The 18,679-nt window shown below is 42.1% G+C and overlaps 1 protein-coding gene across 1 annotated transcript; it reads left to right on the forward strand.

Moving 5' to 3' along the window:
• Positions 1-312: 312 nt before the first annotated feature.
• lamb3 (laminin subunit beta 3) lies at positions 313-18,657 on the forward strand. Its single transcript, XM_080025426.1, has 23 exons — positions 313-376; positions 477-517; positions 1,911-2,065; positions 6,389-6,503; positions 7,127-7,200; positions 7,357-7,548; positions 8,047-8,110; positions 8,239-8,429; positions 9,129-9,249; positions 9,578-9,766; positions 10,205-10,360; positions 10,841-11,034; positions 11,218-11,314; positions 11,764-12,136; positions 12,678-12,841; positions 13,245-13,456; positions 14,057-14,263; positions 14,389-14,533; positions 14,680-14,887; positions 15,714-15,855; positions 16,416-16,592; positions 17,581-17,740; positions 18,230-18,657. The coding sequence occupies exons 2-23, from the start codon at positions 493-495 to the stop codon at positions 18,367-18,369; spliced, it is 3,501 nt and encodes a 1,166-aa protein (XP_079881552.1). The 5' UTR covers positions 313-376; positions 477-492; the 3' UTR covers positions 18,370-18,657.
• Positions 18,658-18,679: the final 22 nt, after the last annotated feature.

Raw genomic sequence — 18,679 nt, forward strand, 5'->3', positions numbered from 1 at the left:
TTTTATTGTTAGTTATCAAAAAGGCATTGTTTATGAACACAGTCACACATTATTAAGAAAATTATATGATTACTCTTCACGCTATACTGTTTTAGCCATTAGTATACTAAAAGATCAATATAGTTTAGAGTTTATCTTTGTTTTGACTGGATATGCTTGTGTGTGTGTGTGTGTGTGTGTGTGTGTGTGTGTGTGTGTGTGTGTGTGTGTGTGTGCTCGCGCTGATTCATGGAGTGTAACGGGGAGTGGCAGTAAAGGGCGTGACTTTGACTCACAACTGTATCATGCCTGTCCAGGTGAGAGACAGTGTTTATAAAGCAGCAGCCAGGCAACAACACACACTTTAATTCAGCAGATAACAGAGCCCCACAGCCAGGTAAAAACCTCTCACCTCAAGAAATACTAGTCGGCTGGCTTTGGATTGTATTTGATTTGTTTCTGCCTGCTGATTGCTTTTCTCATCACTTTCCCCATAGGAGGAGCATACACAACATGAGAATACTTTTACTTCTAACTGGTAAGATTTATTAAATTGCTTTTAATATTTCCATTTTTCCAAGGGTCTTGCTTTCTGCTTACAGTGATCCCTTGCATTTGTCCGATCAGAGAGGAAAAACTAAAGGTGAATAGTTGCTGTAGTGATTGGTTGGAATGGAAACCATGCATACCCTCAGCCTCTCCGGTCATGATGGCACATGTTTCAAGCGTTTGTTAGCCTTGAAAAAGGATTGCCTTTTCTTTTGGGTCTGCTTCCGGCTCCTTCCACACTGACAGACACACAATACTTTATTTTAATTTCAAGAAACAAAACATTCTTAACAGCTTGTTAGTATCAGTCTGAAGAGAAAAAAAACATACCTGAGGACATACATGCGCTTGTCTTGACTACAAGAAAGCATTATTTTAAAATACTGTAGATATATCCTATAGGCTTTTCTTTTCAAGCATCAGAATATGGAGATTCTTTAGGGGGACTTTGTAGCATCAAGTAAGGACTAATAGACCAAGTGAAAACAAATCTTTATCGTGGGCAGCAAAAAACATTGGATCCTATAGTGAAGGACAGAAGCTCTGTCATTGGCCCATTGAATGTCATGTGCAGGCAAAAGAGTAAAAACTGTCATGTTTGGTTTGATACATTGGGTGTGCTACATAACGGGGAAGTGTCCTTACCCATTCATACTGAGGTAAAGGGTTAATGACTGTGCTGTCTGTTAGAAGAAAAGGATGGAATAGCCTCATCTCTTTTTGAGTAAAGCGTGGTCATATGATATGGGCTGTAGGCCTATGTATATATTTTTATTTTATAACTAAATAGCTACATTTGTTTAAGCTGCTTTTTTGTGTAATCTTTTGTGAAAAAGCTAATTCCATCCTGCTGATGAGAGCAACGTTATAATGTCCATTACTACAACACTGTATTCACATTACTGTAATGAATGGGGTCTAGCTGGCAGCTGCCTTCATTGTATTAAAGATGAAGCTTGGCTGCATAATTGCTACTAATGGTAGCAACTTATAAGACTATGATCATTTCTAACACTGACATTTTAAAGGTTTATGTGGTAATGGTTCACTGATTTCATGTGATCATTAACACCTATTTTATTGTCTGGGAACTAATATGAGGCACAAGTCTTTAATCCAGGTTACAAAAATGTTAGATTAACATAAATAATCTTTGTAAAATAATAATATTAATTTCACATCAGGAAAAATGTATTTCTATCCCTGTGCTCTAAATATTGAAATCAAATGTTTTCTAGACTATCATTATTGGACTGATCCTTCCTGCCTTGTGTTTTGGACTTGGCTTATGCGTTATGATAAAGTTGATGATTGATATTGGTCAAAAAATACAGTAGTTATACAACTAATTGGTAACCTATCATTTCCTTTCCTCCTGCCAGCACTAGCTGCAGTATCCCGGGCCCAGAATGACTGCTCTCGGGGGGCTTGTTACCCCCCCAGTAAGGACCTGCTCCTGGGCAGGTCTCACCAGCTGCATGCCTCCTCAACCTGCGGCCTCACCGGCTCCGAGGTCTTCTGCACCCCATACCAACAGGTAGGAGAAGCACAGGGCTGCACCAACAGTGCAAAACATCTTCCGTATTCTGCAGGGGCAAAGAGACCATTATGAAATATTGATATTGGCTTGATTTATAAAGCCCGTATCAGTCCAAAGCAGACCACATTGCCAGCTGTGTGTTCAGCCAGACGGGGCATGGCTCTATGTGTGGCAATGCAGTCTGGTTTCAGTGCCAGGGCCATCACGTTGCAAACATACACTCTTTGACTGACCCTCTCTGTAAACTGCACTCACCAGCCAAAATGCTGGCTGAGCAAAAACCCTCCCCATTACTGGATTTAAAGGTTGACTTTGAAATAGATTGTTGATTGTCTAATTTCTATTCTAATTTGAGAGTGAAAGTGACATCAACTATTTTGTAATAGCAATACAAATCAACTTTGTTCATATCGAAGCTTGTTTCTAAATCAAGTGAAACTGCACTGGAACTATGATGAAATTGTGTCAACCCAATAGCAGAACTTTTCAGCAGTTTGGGTCTACCTAAATATTGTTCTGATGCTCTTAAAGATATGTGTGCTGCTTTAAGCTTTGTAATGAAACAATGATATGGCGCAACAAGGAGCGAGAGTGCAGCAAAGGTTAGGAGCTGGATTATTTCCCATGAGTTCAATATGGTCTATGGTGCCCAAAGTAGTCCATGTGGACTTAAATCATCTTCATCTCCTGCAATGTAGCTAGAAACTGTGGTCTTCAGAAAGATGTAGTAGGGAATTAAAAGCACCATATTTCATCAGGTAATGTAGTGGAGGGAAGAATAAGTCTACCAAGATGAAAATAAGTAGATAAGTTATTTAAATACAGTATATAACAAGTAAGTTCTAGAACCTCAAAATATTGCTAGTGCAGCATTTGCCTCATGTATACATGTGAGCATTGAATGTGCTGTGGCCATGGAAACATATTTCCTTATGACCTTCCTTTAAGGTAACCCAATCCACAGACTCTACCTGAAGGGGAAAGGCAGACATGTTAGTGTTACATTGTACATTCCTTCCTGTGCTGAGGCTGCCCTGAGGGAATGGATAGCTGTGTTAGGCGTGTTAACACTCAGAAGAATCAAAGCTTCTACCTGAGCCGCACCTTATCCAGACAGGGAGGGGCAGGAACACTGCTGTTCCTCAGAACTGACACATAGAAATAAGCACACACACACACACACATGCATTACTAGCAATGACTAAGGCCCACAGAGAAACAGTAATCGTCTGTAGTAAACATACTGTCATTTTAATTTGGTCTAGCAGTTTCGAAATACTTACTTAAGTACTTTAATATTTCGATAGCATTGATGAAGACATGATTTGAAAGTCGTTTTGATAGGAATGTGACAATAAATGTGAAGAAAGAGGGTCTCCATAATGTGGAAACCCCGGGATTTTGTATGTGGACTACATTTAAAAGCCCCTGTGGCCAAGTAATCTAGTTACCGTTTCATATTTGTTTACATGTTTACTTTTTAGTGGGCATTGGAGGAACTACTAATCTTTGAAACTATAATTGTAACCTAAGCCTGATTGGTTACAATATACACCCTGATTTAGTTTATAGCCAGCCAATTGTATCATCAAGTCATTGCAAGTCAACTTTATTGTCAATTCTGCAGTTTGTGCCAGACATCCAGAGGAATCCAAAATACATTTATATATATGATCCACGGTGCAAGAAGTAGGCCTACAAAATGTATAAAAAAGAAAGTCAAGTAATAAATACATAAAATTATAAACAGTGCAATAAATAAGTCAAAACATAATGTCCACTTGTCAGGGTTTCAGGGAAAGACAGACAAGAACCCAATTGCAAGACACAAAACAGTTCAGGTGCAGCAACAAAGTTTAATAGGAAGTGGATGATAAACCAGGTAGTAAAACAGTGTGGCAACAAGTCCAGTTGGGGCAGGCAAAAGGGTAGTCCAAAGCAAAAGACAGGTAGAAACACGAACAGGCAGGATCGGAACACAGGATGATCTCTGAATGCTGGAGCGCTAGGTTTGACACTAGGACAATCTGGGAACTGAACTGAGATATATACTGGGGCTGATTAACTGATGAGGAGCAGGTGAGTGTGGGGCAGACCAGGTGAATGTAATTAACAGGGAGTGCAGAGCAGGAGGGAGTGGCCGGGTCTGAAATGACATGAGAGTGAAGGCTGTAACATACTCCGCGAGAAGAAAGAACAAAGTTCTCGGTGACAGAGCTGCGAGAAGAAAATGACGTCATTTTCTTCTCTCAGCTCTTGTTTAGCTGTTCTCGCAGCTTGTTCTCGACACATCACCCGGGCCGAACTTTCTTCTCGCAGCTTGTCCGAGAACTATTGTGTGATTGGTCAGTCTGAAGTCAATGAGGAAAGCGAAGTGAAATCAGCTGGCGCTACTGAGTCAAATTTCCATGGTAACAATGCGCCGCGGTGAGGAGTTCGGCAGTTGAGTTCTCGTGAAGTAGGCTATGTAATGTCAGACCAGAAAGAACTTCTCGCAGCTCTGTCACCGAGAACTTTGTTCTTTCTTCTCGCGGAGTATGTTACAGCCTTTAGAAAGGAAACCAGGAAAACAGACATATGAAAACAAACTAAATACTGGCTGAAGTTGTGACACCACTGTATAATTTAAACCCTAACTGAGAATAAAACACATGTTCAGCTGATGCAACAGCAATGACTGCGTGCAAACAGTGTGTATTTGCATGAACACAGATAAGTGCCAAGAGCAACAAACCCTAACCAGTTCAAAATGCCACGTTGATTTACACTTAACCTACATTTTCAAATATAGGCAGAAGGTCCCTGTCATCTGTGAGTGAGGTCAATGTGGTTAAAACTTGACACGGACACACCCAAGTCTTTGAGAGGCTTTATCACCTTAGATTAGATAAGGCAGTGAACCAAAGCAAAGCTGGCATTTGTAAGCTATGCCTATTGTTACCTATAAGCCAATAATAACACAGGGGAAGTCCTCAGAATTATGTTAGGATTTGCAATAAGTGTTAAAACACATCTGTTTGATATTGTTTTAGCAGTCTGCTTAAGATTTGAGGGGATGTGTGGGGACACTGAGGAAAGTGGGGCAACAGCTGGGTGAAGGATTTTTTTGATAAATTGATTATGTTTTAAAACTGAGGTTTATATACTGTATTACACACAGATAGAGACATGGTCAAGGTCCAACGTGCTTTATTAAAGAGCAACCTTTTCCACTGGTCAATCTTTTATTAACATTAGGTGATTATAATGCCTTCGGTTCCTGTGTTACTTGGCCAACAGACATCAGACTATAGTGAACTCAGACCAACAATAGCTTCTGCACAGAACATTTCAGAACGCTTTCCATTCAGATCTCCAAAGCATCCCAAGACTCTCAAGCCGTTGGCTTCTACTGCCAAACAAACGACACAGTAGCTATCATATGACCATTTGTCCTACTTGTACATTGTGGAGAAATGCCACTACAGGCACTTGCTTCACTGTAGGCTACTCAATCAGTTTTTTACTAAAAGCTTTCTCTGTCAATGCAGCTTTTTAACATATAACAAATGTCTCTACAGTATACATTTGCGATCATTTTGTTGAAAATGTTTTGTGGTAAATCACAGTTGTTAAGTGAACATGTCATTTGTCATTGATTGACACTATACATGCAAAGGCAAATGCAAGCTGCTCAAAGGTAGTGATGTTCTCTATTTTTCAATAAGAATGAAAATAGTTGAATACATACAGAGGAGCTTTGACTGACTTTGTTTGCCAGTACGCGATCATTAAAACATATTTCGGATAATGGATTAATTATCTTTGAAGCTATCCCAATCACCTACATATGCTGAGTGGAATCGTTTTTGGAGAGTGTGACTTTTACTCTGCCAGGTTGACAAATTGTGTAGGAATTGTGTATTTTATTTCACTGTTATTTTAGCCAATACATTTTCCCAGTCATCCCAAATCAAGTCCCACTGTCACAAAATGTTCTGTTCTATTGGTAATCCGGACAGATTTAAAATAGGGCTGCACATTGGTCCTTTCCCTTCAAGTTATTGATCTCAATCAATTGATTACCTCAATGAAGTGTGACGCTAGGTCTGCCATATTGATATGTCTGGTCTGTGTTCCTCTGTTCAGTGATACAACTCTATCTACCTGGCATAGCACCTAGGCCAGGAGACACATTTATGTAGATGTGGAGATCTTTGGTCCATGAGTCAATTTCAACACACATTCACACACATACACCACATATTACAATGTAACTCTACAAGACATCCCATGTTAATGATCTGTTGTTGGTGTTTTCTTTCTGGTTTTTTTTCTCAGAGGAGGATGAAGTGTTGTCCATGTGACTCCAGGAATATAAATGGACCTCTGGCCCACACCACCCAGGAAGTCCTGTCCACCTCTGCACCAGACAGATGGTGGCAGTCCAAGAAAGGTAAAGACAACCACATATACACACACACACACAAGCGTGAGCGCGCGCACACACACACACACACACACCCACACACACACACACACACACACACACACACACACACACACACACACACACACACACACACACACACACACACACACACACAATGACAGCAAATAATGAAAGAGAAAATACATTGATTTGGATATTGGAGTACTGTAGCAATGTAAATGTAGTGAAGTGTAAATGTAAAGTAATGTGGGGTGGTAGGATGGCCAACTAGAGGACAGAGGGTCCGACCAGTAACCATGAGGTCTCTGGTTCCATTCCCGGCACCGGCACAGGAGGGTGTTAGCAGTAAAACTAGTGGTGGATGGGATTACATCTACAGTGCCCTCCATCTCTACCATTGTGTCCTTGAGCAAGGCACATAACCCCAAAAACTGCTCCAGGGGCGCTGTACTATGGCTGACCCTGAACGAGGAATTGCATGTGTGTGATGTATTAGAGATGTGGGATTAGGGGTTGGCGGAAAGACAGATTTCAATAACCTTGTGTGATTTACCATGTGTGAATCTGCACGTGTTAATTGACAATAAAGACTTAACTAAATGCTGTTGTATTGTTTGTTGGTGCAGAGGCGAATCCAGTCACTCTCCAGTTAGACCTTCCCAACCTGTACCAGCTGGACAACCTGGTGCTCAGCTTCAAGGTATGCAGTTAGTTAGAAGCTAAGTGAATGTTGTGATGCATCTCCTTTTTTTATAAATATATACAGTATATCTTTTTTATATATATCTCGTACATAAATTATATATTTTTTTAAAAGCTGAAATCCTTGTCGATCTTTTCCCTTGCTTGCTTGCAGGGTCCTCGTCCCAGTAGCTTTGTCATAGAGAGGACACTGGATAATGGCAGGACGTGGCAGCCCTCACTCTACTTTGCCACAGACTGTCGAAGAGCTTTTCCCGGCATTCAAACACAAGCACCTGTTACCATGGACCAGACATACTGCTCTACACTGCTCCCTACTGGAGCAGACCCGTACAAAGATCACACAGTAAGGACACATCTGACTGCCAGAAAAAACAACTGACAATCAAAACAACTCATTTGCATTTGTATTGTCTTTAGATGTTCTTAGCTTATGTGTCCTCACCCTGTCCTCACCACCACATTTGTGTGCCTTGCCAAATTCACTTGAAATTGATCTGCTCCTTTTAAATATCTATGTACATTTAGGGGAAATCCAACAAGCCTTACATTGAGTTACTTTCACGTGCAGTTTTTGTACAATTGGGGTTGTATTTTTTTTTAGTTTTGTATATTTCTCTTTAAACTATGATGGTCACATGTAAAGCTAACAGAGACATGCTATATAGGAGGGATACGGATACAGACTTCACACACACAGGACAGTTTGAACCTGCCAAAGAATCCTGATGCTTTGAGAAAAATTATATAGCTTACTTTATTGTGCAAGTACAAAACCAGGTCCACTTCCTACACGAACAAATGATTCAGTATTAAAAAAACATGCATTTTCTCTTTTCTCCAGGTCCAGTTCAGTCCTTTGCGTCAGTTTGCTCATGTGCCAGCTCCCAACAGCCACAAAATAGAAAGTGAGTACGTTATGTTATCATCCATGAACTGCCTGTATTATGATGATAGTTAAAAAAGGGGGTGATAAGAGATGGGAGCTTGTGTGCTGACTGACTGACTGTTACTGACCTGCCTTACTCGTCCTTAGGTTTGTCTGGGTTAACGGGCCTTAGGGTGAGGCTGACAGAGCTGGGGGATGTGCCTAGTCTTCCAGGCAGAGCTCTCAGTAGGTTCTATGCCCTGAAAGAGATGAGGGTGATGGGCACTTGCATGTGCCATGGACACGCCCACAGATGCCTACCAGAGGCTTACAGCGACCCACAGTCCAACAGCATACAGGTATGTACTGTACATCATTTTTTTTATTATTGGCCATATTGAATATTCTAATATTTTGAGATTATGGATTTTTGGATTTTCACAAATTGTAAACCGTAATCTGCTCAATTAAACCGAAAAGGGGCCTGAGTTATTTCACTTTATGTCTAAGGAATCTAGAATATACATATGGAACTTTCATTTTTCTAATTCAATTACAGAAATAAATTAGCTTTTCCCAAGGATATTCTAATAATATGAGAGCGCTGGGGATTAGTTAGGGAGGTTTGGAAATTGTGAAGTCATGGGTTTGCTTCTTCAAAGATTTAGACACATCCTGTCTCTTTAGTGGACGTTCAGATATTAGACTGATATTATTACTTATTATGGGACTTTCTGTCAGAGAGCAACCAAGAGGTTTCTGTATGGTCATCGTCAAGTTCTCAGAAACCAAATCTGTATCTATCTTTAGTTTACCAATTTAGTCTGATCAACATTTTTTTTTAAATGGTGTTTAAATGATGAGGATACGAAGACAAAAGACGACATCATCATTGATTTCGGATTAAAACATAGTTGTAAGCTTTTTCAAAACTTAAATCTGGGAGCTGTGACGCTTATTATTGCTAGTTGGGATAGCTTAGCGGTGTGATACACAGGTCTCTGGTGGTGAACACAGTCTGAATGCTCTCTTCACCAGTGTGTTTGCTCTCTCTGCAGGTCAACCCTCAGTGTGACTGCCAGCACAACACAGCAGGAGTCAACTGTGAGCGCTGTGATGATCTCTACAACGATCTGCCCTGGAGAGCTGCCGAGGAGGAGAACACTCACACATGCCAACGTAAGATTCCCCCCCCCCCCAAATGTTAAGAAGTGGAGGGAAGTAAAAATATGAGAATTGGTCTAAGAAAAAAAAGAGACTTGATGAATGACCACCAGATATGGTTCTGCCAATATTTTCTTTTTTGCACCTGTACACACATACCAAATGAAAGTAAAAGAGTCAAATATAAAAAGAAAATTCAGGTATCCCAAAATGTTTTGGAGCATCCAATCAGGTCAGAGCTGTCCTATGGGATTACACAAAAGTCCCTTTGGTTGGCAATTCTTACTATACCGTTTTTATTCCATTATCAACCCCTACTGTACACCTTTTGCTCTCTCCTCAGGCTGTGAGTGCAACAACCACGCCCAGCGCTGTCACTTTGAGCCGGCCGTGTACGAGGCCAGCGGGCGGAGGAGTGGAGGTGTGTGTGAGGGCTGTATGCACCACACCACAGGGCCAAAGTGTGACCAGTGTGAGCCAGGCTACCAGCCAAACCCCCGCAGCCGAATGGACCGCCCTGATGCCTGCATTCGTAAGTCATTCTCCATTCAAGTAAAACTTAGTTTGGGTTTGATTCCGACCCGTGGACCTTTACTGCATGTCATCCCCCCTGTCTCTCTCCATTTCAACTCTTTTCCTTTGAAGTTTAGTTTAATTTATTTCACATATAGACAATACAAAAAAACACGTAATGCTTAAACATATGAGTACATACATCTGTGGGTGCGGCACAAACCTGTACAGGCTTACAGTATATGGAAACCACACCCAAAAACATTTTCACATTATTACAAAAGACACACACACACACACACACACACACAAAATAATACATGTACAAATAGATAAACAATCAAAGAAAATCAAAACCAATACAAGACAGTCATTTAAATAAATGACATAACAATAAACTAAATCTGTTTAATTCAGTGGAAGTGGATCTAATGTTTTCTGATTGTGCTGTTGGCAGGTTGTGTGTGCAGTACCGAGGGCTCGGTGAATGGAGGCGGCTGTGACGACAACACAGGCTCGTGCCGGTGCAAAGTGAACGTTGAAGGGCCGCGCTGTGACCGCTGTAAGAGAGGCCACTACGACCTGAGCGCCTCCAACCCTCTGGGCTGCTCCAGTGAGTCACATAGCATTTTTGTAACAACACTGTCTTATTTAATTCTCCTCTGATTACTATGCCAGCTCAGCTTGGTCATGGAAAATGCATTGACTGCATTACAGCTGAATGTTGAATTGATAAAGTACACCTGATCCCCAAGCTATGTGGCTCCCCGATCCTTATGTGAAGCTAACTCCTATATATGAAAGTGGACCAATTTGTGTTTGTTGTTATATTAAATTATATATCAAATCTGGCAATGGAAAAAAAGAATTGATTTAACACTAGGGTTAAACATTTTTCAATACAAAAACCAAGGTATCACTGTAAATGATTGGTTTTTTTCTTGGGCTTTGCTTCGGAGCTCTCTCTTTCTAATGTCACTATAGGTATCACTAGTTATTGCTACCAACAACATAGTTCCATTATAGTACATACTTGTGTGTGGAATCCACAGCATCTTGCTAACTGTGTTGTTGTTTGGCCCTTGCTGTGCAGAGTGTTCCTGTTCTCCTGATGGCTCTCTGTCCGATGTGTGTGATTCGGTGACTGGCCAGTGTCCCTGCCGGCCACACTTCCACGGGCTGACGTGTGAGGTGTGCTCCAGAGGCTACTGGAAGCCAGAGGTGACGGGACGCTGCCAGTCCTGTGCCTGTGACCCCACCAGGGCATACGGTGACACCTGTAACCAGGTATGAACCCCCATATAGCCACCCACAACACTACAGCCCAGAACCAAGGATGTTCCATTTAAAACACAGAGCAGCGGTAGATTCTAAAGAAACCATTGAAAAAGCTACAACCAGCAAAAGTTGCTTTTTTGCTCTATTGTGTTCTTGTAATGATACTAAATCACCATGTGTCTTTGTCTCCAGCTGACAGGCCAGTGTGAGTGTAGACCAGGCTTCGGAGGCCGAACGTGTACCGAGTGCCCAGACAAGACCTATGGGAACCCTCTCATCGGCTGCCAACGTGAGTCAGCCCTCTATTATGATTACTGCAGTTATTAAGCCAATCCGTTGGTAGGATGCATTCATAACTCCTTTGGAAATTGTCTTTTACTTTGCTATTTACTTTGGTTCATTTAGGACTCACATTTAGTATTAAAAAGTAAACTGACCTGAAAAGTCATTTGCATACATACTGTATACAATTCACTGTTACCCCAAATTCAAAATTGAGTGTTGTTTCAGTGTTTGTTAGTTTTTAAAATGTTCTTCATATATTCTTTTGATGCAAAAACAGGTCAATATACATATTTGACATTTCAATTTGACAGCAATTCTACTGTATAAATTCATCTCGCTTGCTTAAGACTGAGGGATTGCACGATGAGGCTGCAGCAGTGAAGAAAACATACTTTTTAGTTCATTTATTTGTCTCTTGACCATCTGGTGTCTCTCCATCCTCCATCCAAACAGCCTGCAGGTGTGACGTTGGAGGAAGCCTTGCGGAGATGTGTGATCAGCAGACCGGAGTGTGTCTGTGTCGGCCGGGCGTGACGGGGCCTCGCTGCGACGCCTGCAGCAGAGGACACTGTGACGTCTTCCCCGTGTGCGAGACGTGTCCCTCCTGCTTCTTCACGCTGGACGCCCAGAGACGAGAGCTCAGCCTGGCCGTGGACCGACTGGCCAACACCATACCCACCGGCCCCGACACAGGGGACGCCGGAAAGTTCGGGCCTCGTTTCCGCGGCTTAGAGAAAAGCCTGACCCTGATCAGGAACTCCATCACCCTCCCACCCAAGAGCGCAAGAGAGATCGATGACGTGCTGTCCCGACTGTTGAAGCTCAGGTGAGGGGGCCTGCTGAGGAAATCATGGCAAAAATTAGGGCGATTTGTCCTGCGTTCCGAATCGCATATTCATTCATTTGTTCTATTCTACATACTACATCTGACCATAAAACAAATGTAGTAAGCATGCAGTATAGGCATACAATTGGGACATACTTTTACTTATTTATTTCATCATAACATCAATGCGCCTCGATCTTGCCTCTTGGTTTTATAGAGGTTATTATATATGTAGTAGGCATTCGTTTTTTTTAAGCATGCTTAATCTGACCACACAAATTTGGACATCTTAAATCTTTTTTCTACCATACCAAATAGCAGGGAAGTATGGGGTATTGGGACGCAGGGGTGGATTTCTTCGATTTTCCTGTTTTAACATCGACACGCTCTTCTGTTCCATTGTTGTTGTTGTTGTGGATATGTTTCAACATCATGTCTTCACCCTATTATTCTAACTCTTGGGGTTAAAGCTGACAAAATTCCGATACATTTCTCACTGATTTCGGCCAAATTGACGACTCTTGTATTTTCTATGACACAGGGGCCAGGTGGACAAGATTAACGTCACCCCCCTGGAAACCACCCCCGGTCTGGATGCAGAGTTGGACAAACTACAGGATCTGTTTAACCGCCTCAACGATCAGTACAACAACAGGAAAGATCAAACATCGGGCGGCGGCGGCGGCGGCGGTCCCAACGATACAAGTGAGAAACAAAGACACTCCAATAATGACTGCTATACACTCAGTTAAAGTGATGGATCATTAAATGCAGTTTGTGAGTTTGGTGCACAAATTAATAAACAACAGCCATCTCTCTTTCAAAATCCCCCCATCAAAGGTTTCTGAAGGGTGTATATGCTGTGCAGAATTTAAATACCTATTGGCAAATTTTGTAAATTGTGACTTCTGGCTGTATGAATATAATTGATTTGACTTGAGGGACTTGATTCGACAATACGTGCCAACCATAGACACTATGGACGGACGCAACGTGACAGCTCATTTTTGAATGAACCACCTCACCATGTATTTACCAATTCTTGTTTCTCAGACATGCTTGTGAGTGCATAGATATATAATCATGTTCGCTTCTCTGTCCTATTCAGATGCACTTAATGCCATCAAGACAGCCTATGATAAGTCTATAGAGGCAGAAAAGGACGTGGACGCTAGTGGAGATACAGTGGACGAGTCAGCTGAGAAAAGGAAGGAGACAATGGACCTCGCAAACAAAGAACAACCAGCAAACACCAGAGATCTGGACAAACTGAACAAGGACATGGCCAACGGACCTAACCTCACTCCTGTTGCCAAACAGGTAACTAACCAGGCCAGGCCTCATTCCCTCAACCTGATGCAGTGGCATTTCATTTAGCAGGGACATATACATTATTATTATTATTATTATGTTTTGTGGCACGATTAAAAACAACAGCTTTGAAATGGGGTTACGGTGGCCCAGAAGGGTCACGACAATTGCACACGCCACAACACAACATGAATGCAAAAGGCTTATAGGAACTGATTTGTAGGTGCCATCTTTAGAAATCCAACTGTTCATGTCAGTGTAGTTTATATATTGTCATCCTTGAATGAATGTGCTCCAAACGGTTCATAATAAGCTGTTCTGAAGGGAAAGGGGGAGCATAGATATACTCCCATTACATTTATACTTCTGGTATATGGGTGAAATTTTGGCATGAAGGTGGTACTGGGGGGGGGGAAAAGCTCAAGGGCTCACTATTATTGATCATTCACTTTCATTCATTTCCATGCAATCTGGACGGACGTTGAGTTATCATTGAGATTCCACTGCAAGATTTGTACCACTTATACCTAATGCCTAAATTCATTAAATGGGACCTTAGCTTTAGTATTTCTCCTTTAAACCAACCTGTATCTATCTGTGACTTTTCAGGTATGTGGCAGTGTTCGCACCAAGCCCTGCACCCCTGCCCAGTGTGACGGTGGAGACTTGTGTCCACCAGAGACAGCCCCACTCTGTAAGAAGGGGGAGAAGTGTGTGGGCGCCTTGCCTCTGAGCAAGAGGGCTGACGCTGATGCAAAGGATGTGGCAGACCAAATAGCCAAGCTCTCTGGGAAGATTAAAGACACTACAGAGAAGGTACACACACACACACACACACACACACACACACACACTGTGAAGTGCTCTTATCACTTCTGTTAGCTAGCTCCACTATAATTGTATTACAAAATGTTGAGAATATGTTTGATGCCTACTTCCAGCTCCAGGACACACAGGATAAAACCAACCAGGTGAGAGAGTCTGCTAAGAAGCTGTCCGACAACATGGTGAAGGCCAAAGAGGAAATGGAACAGGACATAAAGGAGACGCGTGACGTTGTGAAGGAGCTGAAAGATTTCTTGTCAGGTAAAGATGGTTTTCTACAGAGTAATAATTACTGATATGATTTTGAATGGATTATGAATGAATTATTCAGAAGGTGTTCCCAAGGTCAGTCACTCCTTTTACCATTGTTGCCTTCAACCTTTGTTGTTGTTTGTGTGTGTGCACAGACCCGCTCTCCAACCTGAACCACATCCAGGACGTGAGTGACTGGATCCTGAAGGCCAAGCTGCCTATCAGCGAGGCCGATCTGAAGAAGAAGCTGGATGAGCTGGAGAAGCTTGGGGCTAACCTGCCAGACAGCACGGCCGTGTTGAAGGACGCCCAACCTCAGCTGGACAAGGCCAGGAAACTGCTGAAGGAGGCCATTGACGCTAGGTGGGCCTTCACTCTACACAGCCACAACACTTATACTGAGTGCTGCATGCTGTCTCAAACAATTATTAGCTTTTCCACATTCACACTTTTTTATGAAGATTGGTTCAGTGGAACAAATCTATATTCTAAGGAAATGTTCTTATTTAAGAAAAGCTTTATTTTTTTTGCATTTGATCTAAAATGAGTCTTTATTCAAAAAGGTTTAAAGGAGAGTAAGCAGTATTGTTGTTTACTATTGTCTAAAATCACTCTATATTCATACAGCAATCACTTAAACAGTATGCACAGTTCATAACACGGCTCTCCCAGTCATTCAGCTTTGCAGTAATTGCCAGTTACAATTTCGAGTATCCCGCTCGTTGTTATCCAATCAGGAGACAGAGCGCTTTAAAGAGTTGGGTCTCTGTGCCCGTGAACGATGACTCGCTGCTCTCCATCGTGGCACTATCAGACGAAGACGGCTGCTCATTTATGTGGTGGTGACGTAGGGAGAGGACTGCTAACTGCAGTCGCTGACAGGAAGTTAGCTAAAAGGACCATATAACGTACTACTCCTTTAATACACAGACCCTATTGATTCAACCTGTCTTTACAACTCAAATATCAATCATCTCAGAACTAATCTAGAGATGTCATTGTTATTTCTTATCATTTTAGTCAAGCAGAGTAGAAATAGATTGTGAGGCCAAATGTAAACATGCTGTGGTGTTTCTTGTTTGGGGCTCACTCAGCCTTCCTGTCCTCTCCAAGGACAAGTCTCTTGTTATGACGTTCGTTGTCATGAATAATGACACAATCTTTTTCCGGTGTGTGTGTGTGTTCACAGGGACAAAGCACAGGGAGTGAATGCCGATGTGGATGGGTTGCTGGCGGGCTTTGACTCTGCAAATGACACCCTCAATGACCTGGACAGCAGACTGCAGGACACCATGGACAACTTAGACGACCTGGACAGAGATCTGACTAAGGTAGGAAGAAGCATAGACACGTCAAAAGACGCCCAAATAGGGCCCAGACAATATAGTGGTCCCTGGCCCATGGTCTTTGGAGGCCAAGAACCGAACTAAGCTAAACTTTTATTTTGAACAAAAAGTTTCACTTTAACTTAGTATTTAATTTTTTAATTCCTTGTTACTATCGCTATGTACAGTATGTGTGTCTGGTGCTTTGCTTTAATGTGCCTAGACCAAAACCCATATGCATCACACATACATTTGAAATTAACTTATACTATTAATGCTGTGTGTGTGTCCGTGCATCATGTAGCCCTCTTCACCGAGTTAGTATCTGTCCAATTCTGTCTGTGTTTATGTAGGAACGATTGAGACAATGCACACACATTGATACGAGTAAAGCATGAATGAAGCCGGCCCCATTGACTGGACTTTTTTAATGGGCCCAGCCACGTGTTTGGGGGTGGGCCTGGACACATGACACAGTGGATGGGAAGGTGGCGTCGGCCCCCCATTCATTCCAATACAAGCTGCTGTGTTACTGAGCTAATAGAGTGCTGCTTCTTCTCCTGCAGGTGAAAGATCAGCTGGTGCCAGCAGAGAAGGCTCTGGATGATGTCACCACACTGATGAAGCCCATGAAGCCTGACCTGGATGAGCTGAAAGAGCTGCTGAAAGATGGACGCAAATTCGCCATGGACGCCAAGGACCAGGCAGACGATGCTGAGGATGAAGCAACCACTGCCAATGAGGTGAGACCTGCCGCTGAAAGGTTTCATCAAAGCATTCTAGACAACTGGGAAGTCGTATTTTTGTCCGCCCTGCTACTAGGACAATAGCCTGGCTCCGCCCGCCCACCTACTTCCGCCCAAATTAAATTTTCCCTTCAGTAGTCAGTCTGGGGATGGGGCGTATTAGTGGGATTTTGCTCAAACAAATTTCTGAGTGTCCAATCAGCGAACAGAGGAAGTGGCTGAGAATGATGACGTCGAAGTCTCGCTCCAGTTTCAGTTGAATGCTGCGTTCCTTTCATTATTTCCTATCTATGGTTCCTTTGTGCTCGGAACTCGGAGATTTCCGAGTGTCCAGTACAACTGGAATGCACCGTCAGAAGCCGGCTCAAACGTTATGCGATTGGTTGGCTGATCCAGAGTGGCACTGGGCAGATCCAATAGTTTTAAACTTCAACAGACACCCGCCTCCCGCCTCCAAGTGAGTGAACGTTTGCCAAATAGAGCAGTTCCAGACCTTCTGTACAAATGAAATGAAGTACGATGGTCTGGTTGGACCAGGCTACTAGGAGAATATGACTGGATCAAATTTGGGGAAAGAGACTTCAGTCCGAACAGACACAGATGTGATCAGCCTCCATGATGTAGGCGAAGATTGCCTCCAAATTCTTTCTATTTGGATTTGTGAATACAGATTCCCCAATGTTTTTAAATTAGTTTGAAACTATGAAAGTAATTAAGTTAAATAGGCTATATAAAAAAAATTACTATATTGTCAGTCACGTAATTTTCATTGCAGCCATTCCACATCGCTGTCTAAATGATTAATATCTAATCTTGAATCTTTGAAGTTTTTTCTATGTTTTTACTATCTCTTAAATGCGATCTCTAATGCCTAATCTTGATGTATTGTATGCCCCTGTAAAACACTTTGAATGGCCTTGTGTCTGAATTGTGCTATGAAAATGAAATTGCCTTGCCTAATACAAAGACATCTGTGTGTTTGTAGGAGCTGGATAAGTTGAAGGAGCAGTTAAAGCGTCTTCAAGAAGAGGCCGGAACTCCATCCGGTGGAGATGGGGGACCGGTGGGCGAGCGACTGGCCAAGCTGCATAAGGATGCTGGAGATCTGGTCAACACCACTGGAACCATGATGGATGATCTGGAAGGTAACACATGCTAACTCACACCACCACCATTGTTTCACTCTCCAAGGAGAGAGCTTCATAAAGTTTCAACTTTCAAGGCATTTCCTAAGATACTAGATGAACACAGCTGAGCTTAGAACCGTTCCCCCTCTGATTCACAGCTTCTAAATAAGCTATTAGGGCATGGGGGGTGGGGGGGGGTTATATGTGAATGTCTGTTAATCTATCTGCACACGGCCAGAAATAAACGTCTGTTATAGAACCACTATGTCCTTTTACAAGGTACATTGATTGTCCTCAGATAGACATAATCAAATGTATTCTTCTAGTCTAAATGACCCAATATGCAACATGTCAGTGTAAACCCCAGTTGTAAATGTTCATGAATTGACACATCACTACACGCCCAAATTCACAGGAAAACACAAAGACCTTGTGTGATTGGTTGGAGCAGTGAGCATATGTTTGGGGATTAGCAGTGTTTTCATTAGATATCTTCTCTCTTTCCAGGTAAAGCAGATGACCTCAGGACGCTGAAGGACCAGATCGTTAAGAAGTCAACCGTTCTTGTGGGACTTGAGGAGAAGCTTAAAGAAATTTTGAAAAACCTTCGTGACAAAGTCACAGTCCACAGCACTTGTCTCCAGTAACAGTGACCAAGTTGAAATCCACCATGTGTGTGTAAATACCTTTTTTCGAAAAACACTTATTATTATCAAGTTATATAGGGACATATCAAAAACATCTCTTTGGTTTGTCAATAGTTTCAACATTTAGAGTGTATATAGAAACAGACCACAGCTTCTGACTTTTCTGACAGCTCTACCAAGAGAGCAAAGTTTTATTTGCCAGCAGCAGTACATTCAACTGTGAACATTGTTTTGTTTTGTTTGTGCCAAATCCACAGTATTTAAAATAAAAGTCTGAAAATACTTTGACTTCTGTCTTAAAGCTTCATGG

The sequence above is a fragment of the Ammodytes marinus genome, assembly GCF_949987685.1.
Source record: "Ammodytes marinus genome assembly, chromosome: 4".
Taxonomy (NCBI): Eukaryota; Metazoa; Chordata; class Actinopteri; order Uranoscopiformes; family Ammodytidae; genus Ammodytes; species Ammodytes marinus.

Excerpts from the sequence above, each read along its gene's own strand:
- lamb3 (XM_080025426.1), top strand. The coding sequence starts at position 493 with ATGAGAATACTTTTACTTCTAACTG. Across the intron at positions 11,315-11,763 it reads CCCTCTCATCGGCTGCCAAC|CCTGCAGGTGTGACGTTGGA; the intron begins GTGAGTCAGCCC and ends CCATCCAAACAG. Across the intron at positions 15,856-16,415 it reads TGGACAGAGATCTGACTAAG|GTGAAAGATCAGCTGGTGCC; the intron begins GTAGGAAGAAGC and ends CTTCTCCTGCAG.